Source organism: Hemitrygon akajei, chromosome 3, assembly GCF_048418815.1.
Source record: "Hemitrygon akajei chromosome 3, sHemAka1.3, whole genome shotgun sequence".
Taxonomy (NCBI): domain Eukaryota; kingdom Metazoa; phylum Chordata; class Chondrichthyes; order Myliobatiformes; family Dasyatidae; genus Hemitrygon; species Hemitrygon akajei.
The window spans coordinates 32,207,931-32,223,354 of record NC_133126.1 but is presented as its reverse complement, the minus strand read 5'-3'; the positions used below and the strand labels follow the sequence as shown (position 1 = coordinate 32,223,354).

At 43.8% G+C, this 15,424-nt stretch overlaps 1 protein-coding gene and 1 long non-coding RNA gene across 2 annotated transcripts in view; one reads left to right on the top strand and one right to left on the bottom strand.

Moving 5' to 3' along the window:
* The window catches only part of LOC140724832 (sodium/potassium/calcium exchanger 4-like), a 334,703-nt gene that overhangs the window by 206,789 nt on the left and 112,490 nt on the right, over positions 1-15,424 (top strand). Inside the window, exons 4-6 of the mRNA XM_073039498.1 lie at positions 8,664-8,738; positions 10,677-10,761; positions 11,842-11,945. Coding sequence (XP_072895599.1) covers positions 8,664-8,738; positions 10,677-10,761; positions 11,842-11,945 — 264 coding nt within the window. The remainder of the gene's footprint in view (positions 1-8,663; positions 8,739-10,676; positions 10,762-11,841; positions 11,946-15,424) is intronic.
* The window catches only part of LOC140724833 (uncharacterized), an 88,789-nt gene continuing 83,863 nt past the window's right edge, over positions 10,499-15,424 (bottom strand). Inside the window, exons 2-3 of the long non-coding RNA XR_012098193.1 lie at positions 12,009-12,224; positions 10,499-10,826 (exon numbers count right to left, since the gene is read on the bottom strand). This is a non-coding gene — a long non-coding RNA (uncharacterized lncRNA). The remainder of the gene's footprint in view (positions 10,827-12,008; positions 12,225-15,424) is intronic.

Below are 15,424 nucleotides of genomic sequence, written 5' to 3'. Positions count from 1 at the left end.
ATTAAGAAAAAGGACGTGCTTGAGCTTTTGGAAAGCATCATGTTGGATAAGTCGCCAGGACCAGATGAGTTGTACCCCAGGTTACTGTGGGAGGTGAGGGAGGAAATTGCTGAGCCTCTGGTGATGATCTTTGCGACATCAACGAGGACAGGAGAGGTTCTAGAGGATTGGAGAGTTGAGGATATTGTTCCTTTATTCAAGAAAGGGAGTAGAGATAGTCCAGGAAATTATAGACCAGTGAGTCTTACTTCAGTGGTTGGTAAATTGATGGAAAAGATTCTGAAAAGCAGGATTTATGAACATTCGGAGAGGCATAATATGATTAGGAATAATCAGCATGGTCAAAAGCAGGTCATGTCTTACGAGCCTGATTGAATTCTTTGAGGATGTGACTAAACACATCGATGAAGGTAGAGCAGTAGATGTAGTGTATATGGATTTCAGCAAGGCATTTGATAAGGTACCCCATGTAAGGCTTATTGAGAAAGTAAGGAGGCATGGGATCCAAGCAGACATTGCTTTGTGGATCCAGAACTGGCTTGCCCACAAAAGGCAAAGGGTAGTTGTAGACGGGTCATATTCTGAGTGGAGGCCAGTGACTGGTGGTGTGCCTCAGGGATCTGTTCTGGGACCCCTTCTCTTCATGAATTTTATAAATGACCTGGATGAGGAAGTAGTAAATTTGCTGATGACACAAAGGTTGGGGCTGTTGTGGATAGTGTGGAGGGCTGTCAAATGGTTACAGCGGGACATTGATAGGATGCAAAACTGGGCTGAGAAGTAGCAGATGGAGTTCAACCCAGATAAGTGTGAGGTGATTCATTTTGGTAGGTCAAATATGATGGCAGAATATAGTATTAATGGTAAGACTCTTGGCAGTGTGGAGGATCAGAGGGATCTTGGGGTCTGAGTCCATAGGACACTCGAAGCTGTTACATAGGTTGACTCTGTGGTTAAGAAGGCGTACAGTGCATTGGCCTTCATCAATCATGGAATAGAGTTTAGGAGCCGAGAGGTAATGTTGCAGCTATATAGGACCCCGGTCAGACCCCACTTGGAATACTGCGCTCAGTTCTGGTCGCCGCACTAGAGAAAGGATGTGGAAACCATAGAAAGGGTGTAGAGAAGATTTACAAGGATGTTGCCTGGATTGGGAAGCATGCCTTATGAGAATAGGTTGAGTGAACTTGGCCTTTTCTCCCTGGAGCAACGGAGGATGAGAGGTGACCTGATAGAGGTGTATAAGATGGTGAGAGGCATTGATCATGTGGATAACCAGAGGCTTTTTCCCAGGGCTAACAGGAGAGGGCCCAGTTTTAAGGTTCTTGGAAATAGGTACAGAGGAGATGTCAGGGGTAAGTTTTTTTACTCAGAGAGTGGTGAGTGCATGGAATGGGCTGCCACAACTGTGGTGGAGGCAGATACAATAGGGTTTTTTATGAGACTCCTGGATAGGTACATGGGGCTTAGTAAAATAGAGGGTCTGGGTAACCCTAGGTAATTTCTAAAGTAAGGATATGTTTGGCACAGCATTGTGGGTCTGTATTGTGCTGCAGATTTTCTGTGTTACACCTGTCCAAATCCTAGCAGCATCTGGCAACATTTGATCTCTCTCTCAGAGGCTGAAGTCAGAGCAGCTTTCAAGAGGGTGAACCCTCGCAAAGCGTCAGGCCCTGATGGTGTAACAGACAGACAGGCATTCTTTATTGATCCCGAGGGAAATTGGGTTTCGTTACAGTTGCACCAACCAAGAATAGTGTAGAAATATAGCAATATAAAACCCATAAATAATTAAATAATAATAAGTAAATTATTCCAAGTGGAAATAAGTCCGGGACCAGCCTATTGGCTCAGAGTGTCTGACACTCCGAGGGAGGAGTTGTAAAGTTTGATGACCACAGGCAGGAATGACTTCCTATGACGCTCAGTGTTACATCTCAGTGAAATAAGTCTCTGGCTGAATGTACTCCTGTGCCTAACCAGTACATTATGGAGTGGATGGGAGACATTGTCCAAGATGGCATGCAACTTGGACAGCATCCTCTTTTCAGACACCACCGTCAGAGAGTCCAGTTCCACCCCTACAACATCACTGGCCTTACGGATGAGTTTGTTGATTCTGTTGGTGTCTGCTACCCTCAGCCTGCTGCCCCAGCACACAACAGCAAACATGATAGCACTGGCCACCACAGACTCGTAGAACATCCTCAGCATTGTCCGGCAGATGTTAAAGGACCTCAGTCTCCTCAGGAAATAGAGACGGCTCTGACCCTTCTTGTAGACGGCCTCAGTGTTCTTTGAGCAGTCCAGTTTATTGTCAATTCGTATCCCCAGGTATCTGTAATCCTTCACTATGTCCACACTGACCCCTTGGATGGAAACGGGGGTCACTGGTGCCTTAGCCCTCCTCAGGTCCACCACCAACTCCTTCGTCTTTTTCACATTAAGCTGCAGATGATTCTGCTCACACCATGTGACAAAGTTTCCCACCGTAGCCCTGTACTCAGCCTCATCTCCCTTGCTGATGCATCCAACTATGGCAGAGTCATCAGAAAACTTCTGAAGATGGCAAGACTCTGTGCAGTAGTTGAAGTCCGAGGTGTAGATGGTGAAGAGAAAGGGAGACAGGACAGTCCCCTGTGGAGCCCCAGTGCTGCTGACCACTCTGTCTGACACACAGTGTTGCAAGCGCACGTACTGTGGTCTGCCAGTCAGGTAATCAATAATCCATGACACCAGGGAAGCATCCACCTGCATCACTGTCAGCTTCTCACCCAGCAGAGCAGGGCGGATGGTGTTGAACGCACAGGAGAAGTCAAAAAACATGACCCTCACATTGCTCACTGGCTTGTCCAGGTGGGCGTAGACACGGTTCAGCAGGTAGACGATGGCATCCTCAACTCCTAGTCGTGGCTGGTAGGCGAACTGGAGGGGGTCTAAGTGTGGCCTAACCATAGGCCAGAGCTGCTCTAGAACAAGTCTCTCCAGGGTCTTCATGATGTGGGAGGTCAATGCCACCGGTCTGTAGTCATTGGAGCCACTAGGGCGTGGCGTCTTCAGTATAGGAACAAGGCAGGATGTCTTCCACAGCACAGGAACCCTCTGGAGACTCAGGCTCAGGTTGAAGACATGGTGAAATACTCCACATAGCTGGGGGGCAGAGGCTTTGAGCACCCTGGGGCTGACACCAACCGGGCCTGCAGCCTTGCTTGGGTGGAGACGTTTCAGCTGTCTTTTCACCTGTTCAGCTGTGAAGCCCAACGTGGTGGTTCCAGGTGGGGGAGTGGTGTAGTCATGAGAGCAGGGTGGGGGGCTGTGAGGAGGGGTAGGAGGGGAGAGTGGAGTATGTATTGGTTGGGGGCCGACAACATGAATCATGTGGGGGATGGGCAGGGGCCACAGTGTCAAATCTGTTGAAGAACAGGTTAAGTTCATTGGCCCTGTCCACACTGCCTTCAGCTCCTCTGTTGCTAGTTTGCCGGAACCCAGTGGTAAGTGGTAGAGCTCTGACAACCTGTGCCAACCAACTGGTTGCAGGGCACCATCAACCTCTCACTGCTTCAGTCAGAGGTTCCCACTCACCTCAAAGGCACGTAAATGATACCAGTTCCAAAAAAAAGTGGAGTGAGCTGCCTCAACGACTGTCACCTAGTGGCAGTCACACCTACTGTAATGAAGTGCTTTGAGAGGTTTGTCATGGCCAGAATAAGCTCCTGTCTAAGCAAAGAACTGGACCAGATGTAATTTACCTATCATCGCAATAGATCTACAGCCAATTCAATCTTACTGGTTCTACACTTGGCCTTGGACCACCAGGCCAACAGCAAAACATGCGTCAGGCATCTGCTTATTGATTACAGTTCAATGTACAGTACCATCATACCTTTGATACTGATCAACAATCTTCAGAACCTGAGCCTCTGTACCTCCCTCTGAAACTGGACCTCATTGGGAGACCACAGTCTGTGCAGATTGGAAGTAATATCTTCTCCTCTTTGACAATCAACACTGGTGCACCTCAAGGATGCATGCTTAGTGTATTGATCTGCTCTTCCTGCACCCACGATTGCGTGGCCAGGCACAGCTCAAATGGCATCTATAAATTTGCAAACGACACAACTATTGTTGGCAGAATTTCGGATGGTTATAAGGAGGAGATAGATCTGCTGGTTGAGTGGTGTCGCAACAACAACCTTGCACTCGACGTCAATAAGATCAAGGATTTGATTGTGGACTGCAGGAAGGGGCAGTTGAGTGAATGCACACCAGTCCCCATCGAGGGGTTAACAATGGAAAGGGTGAGCAGTTTCAAGTTCCTGGTATCAACATCTCTGAAGATCTATCCTGGGTCCAACATATTGATGCAATTACAGCAGCTATATTTCATTAGGAGTTTGACTAGATCAGGTGTGTCACCAAAGACCCTCACAAGTTTCTACAGAGGTACCGTGGAGAGCATTGAAACTGGTTGCATCGCTGTCTGGTCTGAAGGGGCTTCTGCACAGGATCAGGAAAAACTGCAAGGGGGTTGCAAACTCAGCCTGCTCCATCCTGGGCAGTAACTCAAGGACATCTTCAAAAGGCAATGCCTCCAAAAGGTGGCAACCATCAGTTAGGACCCCCATCATCCAGGACACGCCCTGTTCACATTGCTACTGTCAAGGAGGAGGTAGAGGAGCCTGAAGACACATGCTCAACGTTTCAGGAACTGCTTCTTCCCCTCCACTCATGAACACTACTACCTCACTATATATATTTTTGCTTTACTTTTGCACTCTGTATTTCATTTAATTTTCTGTCTCTTTTTTAATTGTAATTTTTTTAATGTATTGCACTGAACTGCTGCCGCAAAACAACAAATTTCATGGAATATGTCAGAGGTACTAAACCTGATTCTGATTCTTAGATCATTCACAAACAGGTCCATGCATGCATACATAAACAGGTCCACTTATGAACTCAGGCGCTCACATGCGCATGTGGACAAGAGCCTGTATGCACATGGTGAAGTCAAGCCTGCGTGTGTCCACACAGCTTTGGGCCTTTCAGACTACTGGACTTCAGATTCTGAATGATGAACACCCGCCTGGTTGTGAAGGGTTGTGTGTTCATACCTGCTGCACAGAACGTGTCACTATTCTCACTGAAATGTTCCCAGCCCCTTTATAGAACATAGAATAGTACAGCACATTACAGGCTCTTCGGCCCACAATGTTGTGCTAACCCTCAAACCCTGTCTCCCATATAACCCCCCACTTTAAATTCCTCCATATACCTGTCTAGTAGTCTCTTAAGCTTCACTAGTGTATCTGCCTCCACCACTGACTCAGGCAGTGCATTCCACGCACCAACCACTCTCTGAGTAAAAAACCTTCCTCTAATATCCCCCTTGAACTTCCTTCCCCTTACCTTAAAGCCATGTCCTCTTGTACTGAGCAGTGGTGCCCTTTCAATTGAAGGCCGAAGATTAGTATTTCTAATCACATTTTGCACCCTCAGTTTCTTGTTAATCTGCCGGTTCCAGCAAAACTGATGGTGGCCACACTAGGAGTTGGGAAAACGAGGGTAATTAGTGCACTACCATTTTCAATGCTGGACTGTATCATTTCATTCAAACAAAGGACACTATTTGGCTGTCTGCTCGTTGATCAAAATGCTGCCAAAAAAGATTTCAGTTCAGATTATGCAACATAACTCCCAATGCACTCAATTTAAATCACAATAAGTAACCAACAGCAATTTACAATGCAAATCCTATCTTATTACTTTGGTATTCTTGTGAAGTAATGCCTTACATAAAAATATAATTTTTGCCTGAATGTTTATTGTAGGCTTTGAAATAAATTGTTTTGTATTTCTGATGTTGAAGACCTCAAGAATTAATTAGAATTCTTCCAATTGACATGGATAAGGTGATTGTTAAGATAGTTAAGATGATCATTTCTCAAAGACGGCAGCAAGCATTGTTCGCCTCACCAATCAAAGGTAAAAAAAAAAGCTGACAGTTACTAAAAATAAAATTTGCTTCCTCTTATGAACTTCTTGCTGAGAGAACTGACTAGCTCCTTTGAGACTTGTGGAATTATATACTATATTATTCCAGAGCTCCAAAAGATAACCATTGAAATGTTAATAATTTTTCTATAATACACATGCAGTACAATTTGGTAGCATGTAAAATTATGCAATTTTCCTGAGCTGTAATTATTTGGAACAAATTTACTTCTATTCTCCAAAGTTTTATTGTGTCAACCTTTGATCAATAATCTTCTGCCTGGATTCCCCCAGTACTCAGCTGGATACCTCTCCACTCAATGCAAGTAAGACCAAGGAACTGATTATTGACTACAGGAGAGGAAACCAGAGGTCCACGAGCCAGTCCTTATCAGGGGATTAGAGGTGGAGAGGGTCAGCAACTTTAAATTCCTCAGTGTTATTATTTCAGAGGATCTGTCCCGGGTCCAGCATTATGAAGAAAGCACAGCAGCACCTCTACTTCCTTAGAAGTTTGCAAAGATTCGGCATGACAACTAAAGCTTTGAAAAGCTTCTATAGATGTGTGGTGGAGAGTATATTGACTGGCTGCACCACAGCCTGGCATGGAATCACCAAAGCCCTTCAACGGAAAACCCCATAAAAAGTCGTAGATAAAGCACAGAGTCCATCATGGGTAAAACCCTCCCCACCATTGAGTATATCTACATGGAGTGCTGTTGCAAGAAAGCATCATCCATCACCAAGAGCGTCCACCGTTCAGGCCATCCTCTCTTCTCGCTACTGCCATCAGGAAGAAGATACAGGAGCCTCAGGACCTACAAGGTTCAGGAACAGTTATTAGCCCTCAATCATCAGGCTTTTGAACCAGTAGGGATAAATTCACTCAACTTCACTTGCCCCATCACTATTCCCACTGAAGAGAAGTCACTTTCAAGGACTCTTCGTATTACGTTCTTGATATTTATTGATTATTTATTATTATTATTATTTGATCTTGTATTTGCACGGTTTGTTGTCTTTTGCACACTGGTTGTTTGTTCTGTTGGGGGCAGTCTTTCGCTGATTTTATTGTGTTTCTTGGATCTACAATCTCAGGGTTGTATATGGTGACATGTACTTTGATAATAAATTACTTTGAAATTTGTTACTCTTGGTTTATTTTTGCCACTAAAGTTAAAACTAGAGGAAGATCATCAGAGCTCTTCTGTTCACTGTCTTTCCAAGATGGATTGGTGAAAGTCCCTTTTGTGTATCTTCATTTTTTTTTTACATTTTCTTTAGAAGTTCACTATTTCAGAGAGGAAAAAAAACATGTGGACCCAAATGGTGAGATAGTAGAATTGAGAGCATAATTAAACTCACAAACACTGTGGATTCTAAAGGTTTGCACACTGGTGCCTCCACCTTCCCAGAATTGCACCAGCAGATGTAAATCATATCAGTGACATTTGTAGAAAAGCTGAATAATATTTGCTTTACACTGCAGAGAATATAGCATGTACTTGTATGCTAATTTTCCTCTTGTCTTGGCTTTTTGTTGACATGGATAAGGTTTGTTGAAATTGTTTTCGAAGTGGAATGCTTCTCAGGAGCATATTTCACAATCCTGTATCAGAGGCATACAGTCATAGTGCATGGAAACAGCCCTTCAGTCCAACAGGTCCATGCCCGTCTGTTGGTCCCAGTCCCCTGCAATCGGTCCACAGCCCTTCAACTCCTTTCCCACCACGTCCCTAACCAAATATCCTTTAAATGTTGCAGAAGTACCTGGCTCAACCACTTCCTGTGACAGCTCACTCACTACCTTCAGTGTAAAAAAGTTAACTCTCAGGTCCCTTTATAATCTCTCTTCTCTTATCTTGTATCTGCACCCTGTAGCTTTGGACTCCTACCACCCTGGGGTGAAGACTATGACCATCCACCTTGTCTGTACCCCTCATGATTTTATAAACTTCATTGTTTTGCTCTCCAAGGAATTCAGATCCAATGTGGCCAACCTCTCCCCATAACATAGGCCCTTTAGTCCAGGCAGAGTCTCTTCTGCACACTCTCCAGCTTAACAATGTCGTTCCTATAAGAGGGTGGGTCACCAAGACTGTACACAACACTGCAAGTGTGGTCTCACCAATGACTTGCATAACGGCAACATAATGTCTCTACTCTCAAAGTCAATGCTCTGGCTGACGAAGGCCGGCAAACTAAGAGCCTTCTTCACCACCTTGACTAATTATACAGTTGCTTTCAGCAAACTGTCCACTTGTAATTCCGGATCCCACTTTTCCTCAATATTCATTGACGTCCTCCTATTCAGTTCCTATCCTGGTGTATATGTACAAAATGCATTGCCTTGGCTGAAATCTGTTTGCCATTCCTCAGCCTGTCTCTCTTAACTGATCAAGATCTGATCATTGTAACCTGTTTCACTATCAACAAGACTCCCTATTGGAGAAGTCAACATCCAATATCTCCCAGTAAAAGCCCACCGACATTGTATTACATCTATATGACATCAATTGATGGATAAAAAAATTCCTTGCTATTTACATCTTAAGAATACAAACAGAAATCAAGAATTATTTTTGAGATGAAGAGCTAAGTGTTTTCATTTTCAAACGGAAAAATGTTTTTGGGAACTATGACTGATGTTGATTGTTTTCTCTTTACAGGCTGTGTATATGTTTTACGCACTGGCTATAGTTTGTGATGATTTCTTTGTTCCAGCCCTAGAAAAAATATGTGAGGTATGTTGACATGCACTTACTTACTGTAAGACATTGAAAGTATTTCATTGTGTCTGAAATGCATGTTATCTATTAACTATTGATTAAATTCTGGCCTTGATATTGACACTTAAAACTGGAAAAATGAATATGAAACTGTGTCTAATTCAGATATTGTATTTGCATATAATATCAAAAAAGATTACATGGGGGTTGTTTTGAAGCGATACAGTTTGAAGTCATGTCTTTAGTATATTTTGCAAATGTGTTTTTTGGGAACAAGGATCACGTATAGTCACTTCAATCTTGTAGATTCTGAAGGAGTGAAGCAGAACCAGCAGACTTTTCTGCAGATGAGGCAGAAGGTGGCTGACGAGACAGGTGGATGGGTAGTTTTTTAAGTGGCATGCTTCTTCCAGCACTTACACAGGACCCCAGTGAATAACCCGGAGGTTCTCAATACCATCTTGAATATTCTTTCCATGCTTTGGGTGACTATGGAGCAAAGATTCCCAGGAATCAGTGGGTATATTGCATTTCAAGGGGACATGAGCTCATCCTGTTCTCCATTCCCCAGTTGATCTTTTCCAGGATGTCTTGTGCCAGTTATGCAGTTGATGTGGACACTTAGACCTAGCTGACTGAGACCTCAGTGCCTGGGCTGTTGACCACTGAGAGGACGATGACATTGGTCCCTTTATCCTTTCAGAGAAATTGGTGAATTTTTTGGAGTCAGCATTGGGATTTTTCTGATACTTTAAGATATCCTCTGTAGAGAGATCGGGTCTTGAAAGTATATAGGGATCACTCAAGCACAATAGACCAAGAGATTTTGTTTTTGCCAGATCTGAGACTTTGATCTTAAAATGCCTTTTTGCTCAATGAATCAAAGCTCGTGCTGTCCTGTTGACCAACTTACTGAAGAACCAATCTAATTTGTTCTAACCATGTATCCAAGTGAAACCTTCAGCTTCATCAGCTGGATCTAGAGATGCAGATAAACCGGGATGGGAAAGCCAGGCTGGACCTGTAAAGTCTACACTCAGTGGCCAATTTATTAGGTACACCAGTAAACCTGCTCATTAAATACAAATATCTAATCAGCCAATTGTGTGGCAGCAACTCAATGCATAAAAGCACGCAGAATCTTCAAGAAGTTCAGTTGTTCAGACCAAATATCAGAACGGGGAAGAAGTGTGATTAAATTACATTGACCTTAGAATGTTTGATAATGCCAGACGGGGTGGTTTGAGTATCTCAGAAACTATTCATCTCCTGGGATTTTCTCCATGCACAACAAGTCTCTAGAGCTTACAGAAAAACAGAAAACATCCAATGAGCGGCATTTCTGTGACTAGAGAGGTCAGAGGAGAATGGCCAGACTGGTTCAAGCTGACAGGACTTAACAGTGACAGTAACTTAAATAACCACACATTACAACAGTGGTGTGCGGAAGAGCATCTCTGAACGAAGAACACATTGAACCTTGAAGTGGCTGAGCTACAGCAGCAGAAGACCACAAACATAAACTCAATGGGCAGAGGTTACCTCATAAAGTGGCTACTTGAGTGTAAGTTAGGTTGATTGTCTAGGACTTTAGAAACTAGTTTGTTTAGTTAAGATCACACTTATCATAAAAGGATAATTTCCACAAAGCTATGTAACAATAATCTGAATATTTATTGATAATTCAGCAAAAATATTATAAGATAGACAATAAAAGCAATGATTGATAAACGGTATGTTTAATCTTATATGTCATTCATGTGGACAGTCAAACTTAGCTCAGTGTGGCCCCACAGAGACGTTACTTACTTATCTTATAAAGTTAACAGATGAGCGAGAATGTCTTGAAAAACGTATTGTGTTCTTAACTCTGAGGGCTGAGGAAGTGTAATTTCTTGTGCATTTGAATATTTGTAATATCCTGAGATGATGTCTGGTTTTTTTTTGATGTAGAGATTACACTTGAACGAAGACGTAGCTGGTGCCACCTTTATGGCAGCTGGGAGCTCAGCACCTGAGCTGTTTGCTTCAGTCATTGGTAATGTCCCGACCCAGTTAGTAAATTCTCTGCTGCAAATGCAAACTGGCACAGTTGCTCTAAATCTGAAACAAAACAAAACAAAACAGGAATGCTGAGAATGCTCAGTAGGTAGGCAGCAGCACCTGTGAAGAGGGGAAAGAATTAATATTTTAATTCAAATGAAGCATCATTCACCTGAAAATTATCCCCATTTTTCTCTCTGCCAAAAGCTGTCTGGCCCTCTGAGTATTCACAGCACTTTCAGTTTTAACAGAATAATAATCTATTTGTTCATTTATTTTACTCTAACACAGGGGTTTCCAACCTTTATTATGCCGTGGACCAATGCCATTAAGCAAGGGGCTCTTCGACCCCAGGTTAGGAACCCCTGCACACTTTACTACAATACATATCTGAGAATATCATTGTCCGGCAAATCCATTTGTGCTACTGGTAATTTAAACTTCCAGGTAAATTTTCAAACAATGTGCATTAGACCTTCTAAATTTCTCTTTGAGGAACACAGGCCAACTCTTCCCAACTTCAAGTGATTTTGAAAGAATTAGTCTGTGCTCCTCAAAGAGAATTCTATGAAGCTGGGAAACAATCTATTTAGAATGGACCCCCCTTGGATCCTTATTTTTAAGTTCATTCTATGGATTGTATTGTGGATGCACTGAACTCTGACCCCAATCTGTCAAGGACTGTGTCGTGGCTGCCCATACATCAGCCTACCATTGTTAGACAAAGTCACACAAAGGTGTTCTCCATTAGGGGAATCCGCCCTACCATCCCAGATTAATTCAGGCGGTAATACCAGATCAGCTTCTACACACTAATAGACAACCCCCTAGGAGTACATCATACTCAACTTGAGTGATCGCTCTACTGCTATTTTTTACCAATAGGCTGAGTTACCTTTCATTTTATTTTGTGCTCAGATGAATTGTCATTATCTGTAGTTTCATTTACAAATAGTTTGCAGGTCAATCTGTTCACTTGCATCTCCAAAAGAAGTGCTATTATTATTTCTTATATTTCATATAATAAAGTCTGGTAAAGCAACTGCTGAGTAACGCTTTCTTTATATTCCTGCAGGTGTCTTTATCACCCATGGAGATGTTGGAGTTGGAACTATTGTTGGTTCAGCAGTATTTAACATTCTGTGTATCATTGGTGTCTGCGGTCTATTTGCAGGACAGGTCAGTCCTATCAAAAATAGTCCTGTTGAAAAGTAATGAGTGAAAATAGAAAACTTTACTAACTTGTTATTTTTGTTCGGAATATAAGTTCTTGAAAATTCACATGCCAACTCCATTGTTAATTTTTCCCAAGTCATTGGGGAGACAGAGGCGGAGAGGTGAGTATGTCACCTGTTTGCATTTCTCTGCTCTGCTACATACGGGGAAGAAAAACTACAGATTCCTAAAGGCCTGAAATAAAACAGAAACTGCAGGAAGTGCTCGGCAGATCACAAGCATCTGTGGAAAGAGAAATGAAGACAAAGTTTAGGTTGATGAAGAATGCCAGATCAGAAATGAGGGAAATGGGTATGGAGAAATGGTTTTTGATTCATCTGCTCCAGTGACCTTGACTTGTATATTCTGAAAAATGTTTTCCTATTTATTAATCTACACTTGTGGAATTGTTAAGCATGAGAGAAGGCCATTATTCCAGCAGCAACTGTTCTAATACTAAGACAAAAACTGTAGATCCTGGAAATCCGAAATAAAACTCAACAGGTCAGTCAGCATTTATGGATAGCGAGGCAGAGTTAATATCTCAAGTCAATGACCTTAACTTACATTAGAATCTAATATAGTCAATGGAATATCACCAACCTGAAGCATTAATTCCACTTCTCTCTCTCTCTCTCTGCAAATGCTGGCTGCCGCTGATAGTACTGAAAATTTCTGTTTATTTTGCAAAAATTTTATTACTGTGTCTGACATAATCATTTGCTATGCTGCTTCCATTACTTCGGAATATCAAAAGCAGTCTAGAGATCTTACAGGTTCAGAAATTCATTGATATTTACGGGCGAGGCTAGTATTTATTCTCCATCCGTAGTTACCCTTGAATCGAGTGGCTTTCTGACTCATTTCAGATGTTGTAATGGAGATCACGCAGACCCTACTGCAAATTCCTCTCCATGAGGACCATTAGCGGACAGGATTGTGTTTTTATAGCAGTAGTTTTCACTACATCTATCCGAGATGTCTTGGTGAAATTCAGATTCACATTTCAGGCCTTGGTCCTTCTGGGTTGCTCCTCCACAAGTTTTATCTACTACCTTATCTGAAAAGCCTATTGAACTTCACTTTGCACCAGCCTGGACAGTGGAAGAGAGTTTGGGATTTCTCCCACCATTCGTATGAAAATTCTTCTTGAATTTTCTCCTGGAATTCTTTGTATCAATATTGCGCCTCCTGTTTGGCAATCAGAATCAGAATCAGGTTTATTATCACCGGCGTGTGACATGAAATTTGTTAACTTAGCAGCAGCAGTTCAATGCAATACATAATATAGCAGAGAAAAAAAAATAAAATTAAGAAAATAATAAATAAACAAGTAAATCAATTGCGTATATTGAATAGATTTTTTTTTAATGTGCAAAAAAAGAAATTCTATATATTAAAAAAAAAGTGAGATAGTGTCCAAAGTTTCAATGTCCATTTAGGAATCAAATGGCAGAGGGGAAGAAGCTGTTCCTGAATCACTGAGTGTGTGCCTTCAGGCTTCTGTACCACCTACCTGATGGTAACAGTGAGAAAAGGGCATTCCCTGGATGCTGGAGGTAATTAATAATGGATGCTGCCTTTCTGAGACACCGCTCCCGGAAGATGCCCTGGATACTTTGTAGGCTAGTACCCAAGATGCAGCTGACTAGATTTACAACCTTCTGCAGCTTCTTTTGGTCCTGTGCAGTAGCCCCTCCAGACCAGACAGTGATGCAGCCTGTCAGAATGCTCTCCACGGTGCAACTATAGAAGTTTTTGAGTGTATTTGTTGACATGCCAAATCACTTCAAACTCCTAATAAAGTATAGCACATTGGTTGTCTTTATTCTGTTTAATCCTGTCAAACTTCTGAAATGTTCAATTAGATTATCCTTCTATACTCTAGGAACATAGAACAGACAGTAGCCTACAATAGCTGCATTAAATATTGTGGCGAGCATTCGGTCCACGCCAGACGAGTAAGCTCGTTAAACCCAACAACATTTTTTTGTTGTGATAAACACAAAAACAGACCAGGTGCTATGATCCAGGGAGAGAATCCAATCAGTCACGTACAGATGGAGGAGGTGATTATTACACGCCCCCGGTTACAGTTGGGGTGACCCACAACCACACCCACGTATATACCCAAGCTAAAATGTAACAATAAATGAACTTGAACATCTCACCATAATCCTAGGAAGGCATTTTAACAAAAGAACAATAGGTAGCACTGGTCATTAGGAATACTGTCAACCCCCACCCCCCCCCCCCCCGGGAACTTCACACTGCCCCCACTTGAGGAGTCAGCCATCCATGGCAAACCCAGAGCCTGCACCAAGGTCCTGGTGGTGGTCGATGCTGCCACCTGGAATGCTGGGCGTGGACGTGGGGGGTTCCTAGAGCCCACCCCCCGCCCCAGAGGAGGCACTGTGAGGCAAGAGGCAGGGCACCCAGTGTGTCCCTTCCTTCCTTCAGCCTCGCTGAATTGGTGGTGGCCAAGGGCCAATACGGTGCCAGCCAATCCTAATGCGCACAATTGCCTTCCACCATTCAGGTAATTTCATCCAATATGCCACATCAAAGATGCGGTTCAGCACCTCTCCCAGAACCTTCCAGTGGCTTCCCAGCTTAGGGAATAGTCCCTTCTTCTGGGAAGGGCAGTAGACTCATATGGGGCCCCACCACATCCTGCTGGATTGGTGCCCTAGACTGGCGGTCCCGTCCCTTCTGGGACATGTGAGCACTGCAATGGTGTACAAACAGCTCCATGTCCTGCCTATACCCAGGCTAGTAGAAGCATTCACACAGCTCGCCCAGTGTCTTTCCCATCCCAAAATGGTCAGTCACCAGCTGCTGCACTGGGCTGTGGTATGGTGCTGGTATGGGGCAGTCCTGGCCCAAATGGCCTGCCTCACCACACCGGTAGCAGAGATCGCTCCGTGGCACCGGTAGCAGAGATCTCTCCGTGGCACCGGTAGCAGAGATCTCTCCATGGCACCGGTAGCAGAGATCTCTCCGTGGCACCGGTAGCAGAGATCTCTCCCTGACACCGGTAGCAGAGATCTCTCCGTGGCTCCGGTAGCAGAGATCTCTCCGTGGCACCGGTAGCAGATATCGCTCCGTGGCACCGGTAGCAGAGATCTCTCCATGGCACCGGTAGCAGAGATCTCTCCGTGGCACCAGTAGCAGAGATCTCTCCGTGGCACCGGTAGCAGAGATCTCTCCGTGGCACCGGTAGCAGAGATCTCTCCCTGGCACCGGTAGCAGAGATCTCTCCGTGGCACCGGTAGCAGAGATCGCTCCGTGGCACCGGTAGCAGAGATCTCTCCGTGGCACCGGTAGCAGAGATCGCTCCGTGGCACCGGTAGCAGAGATCTCTCCGTGGCACCGGTAGCAGAGATCTCTCCGTGGCACCGGTGATGCTGACACTGCACTGGTCAGACCTTTCTCTGCCTCAG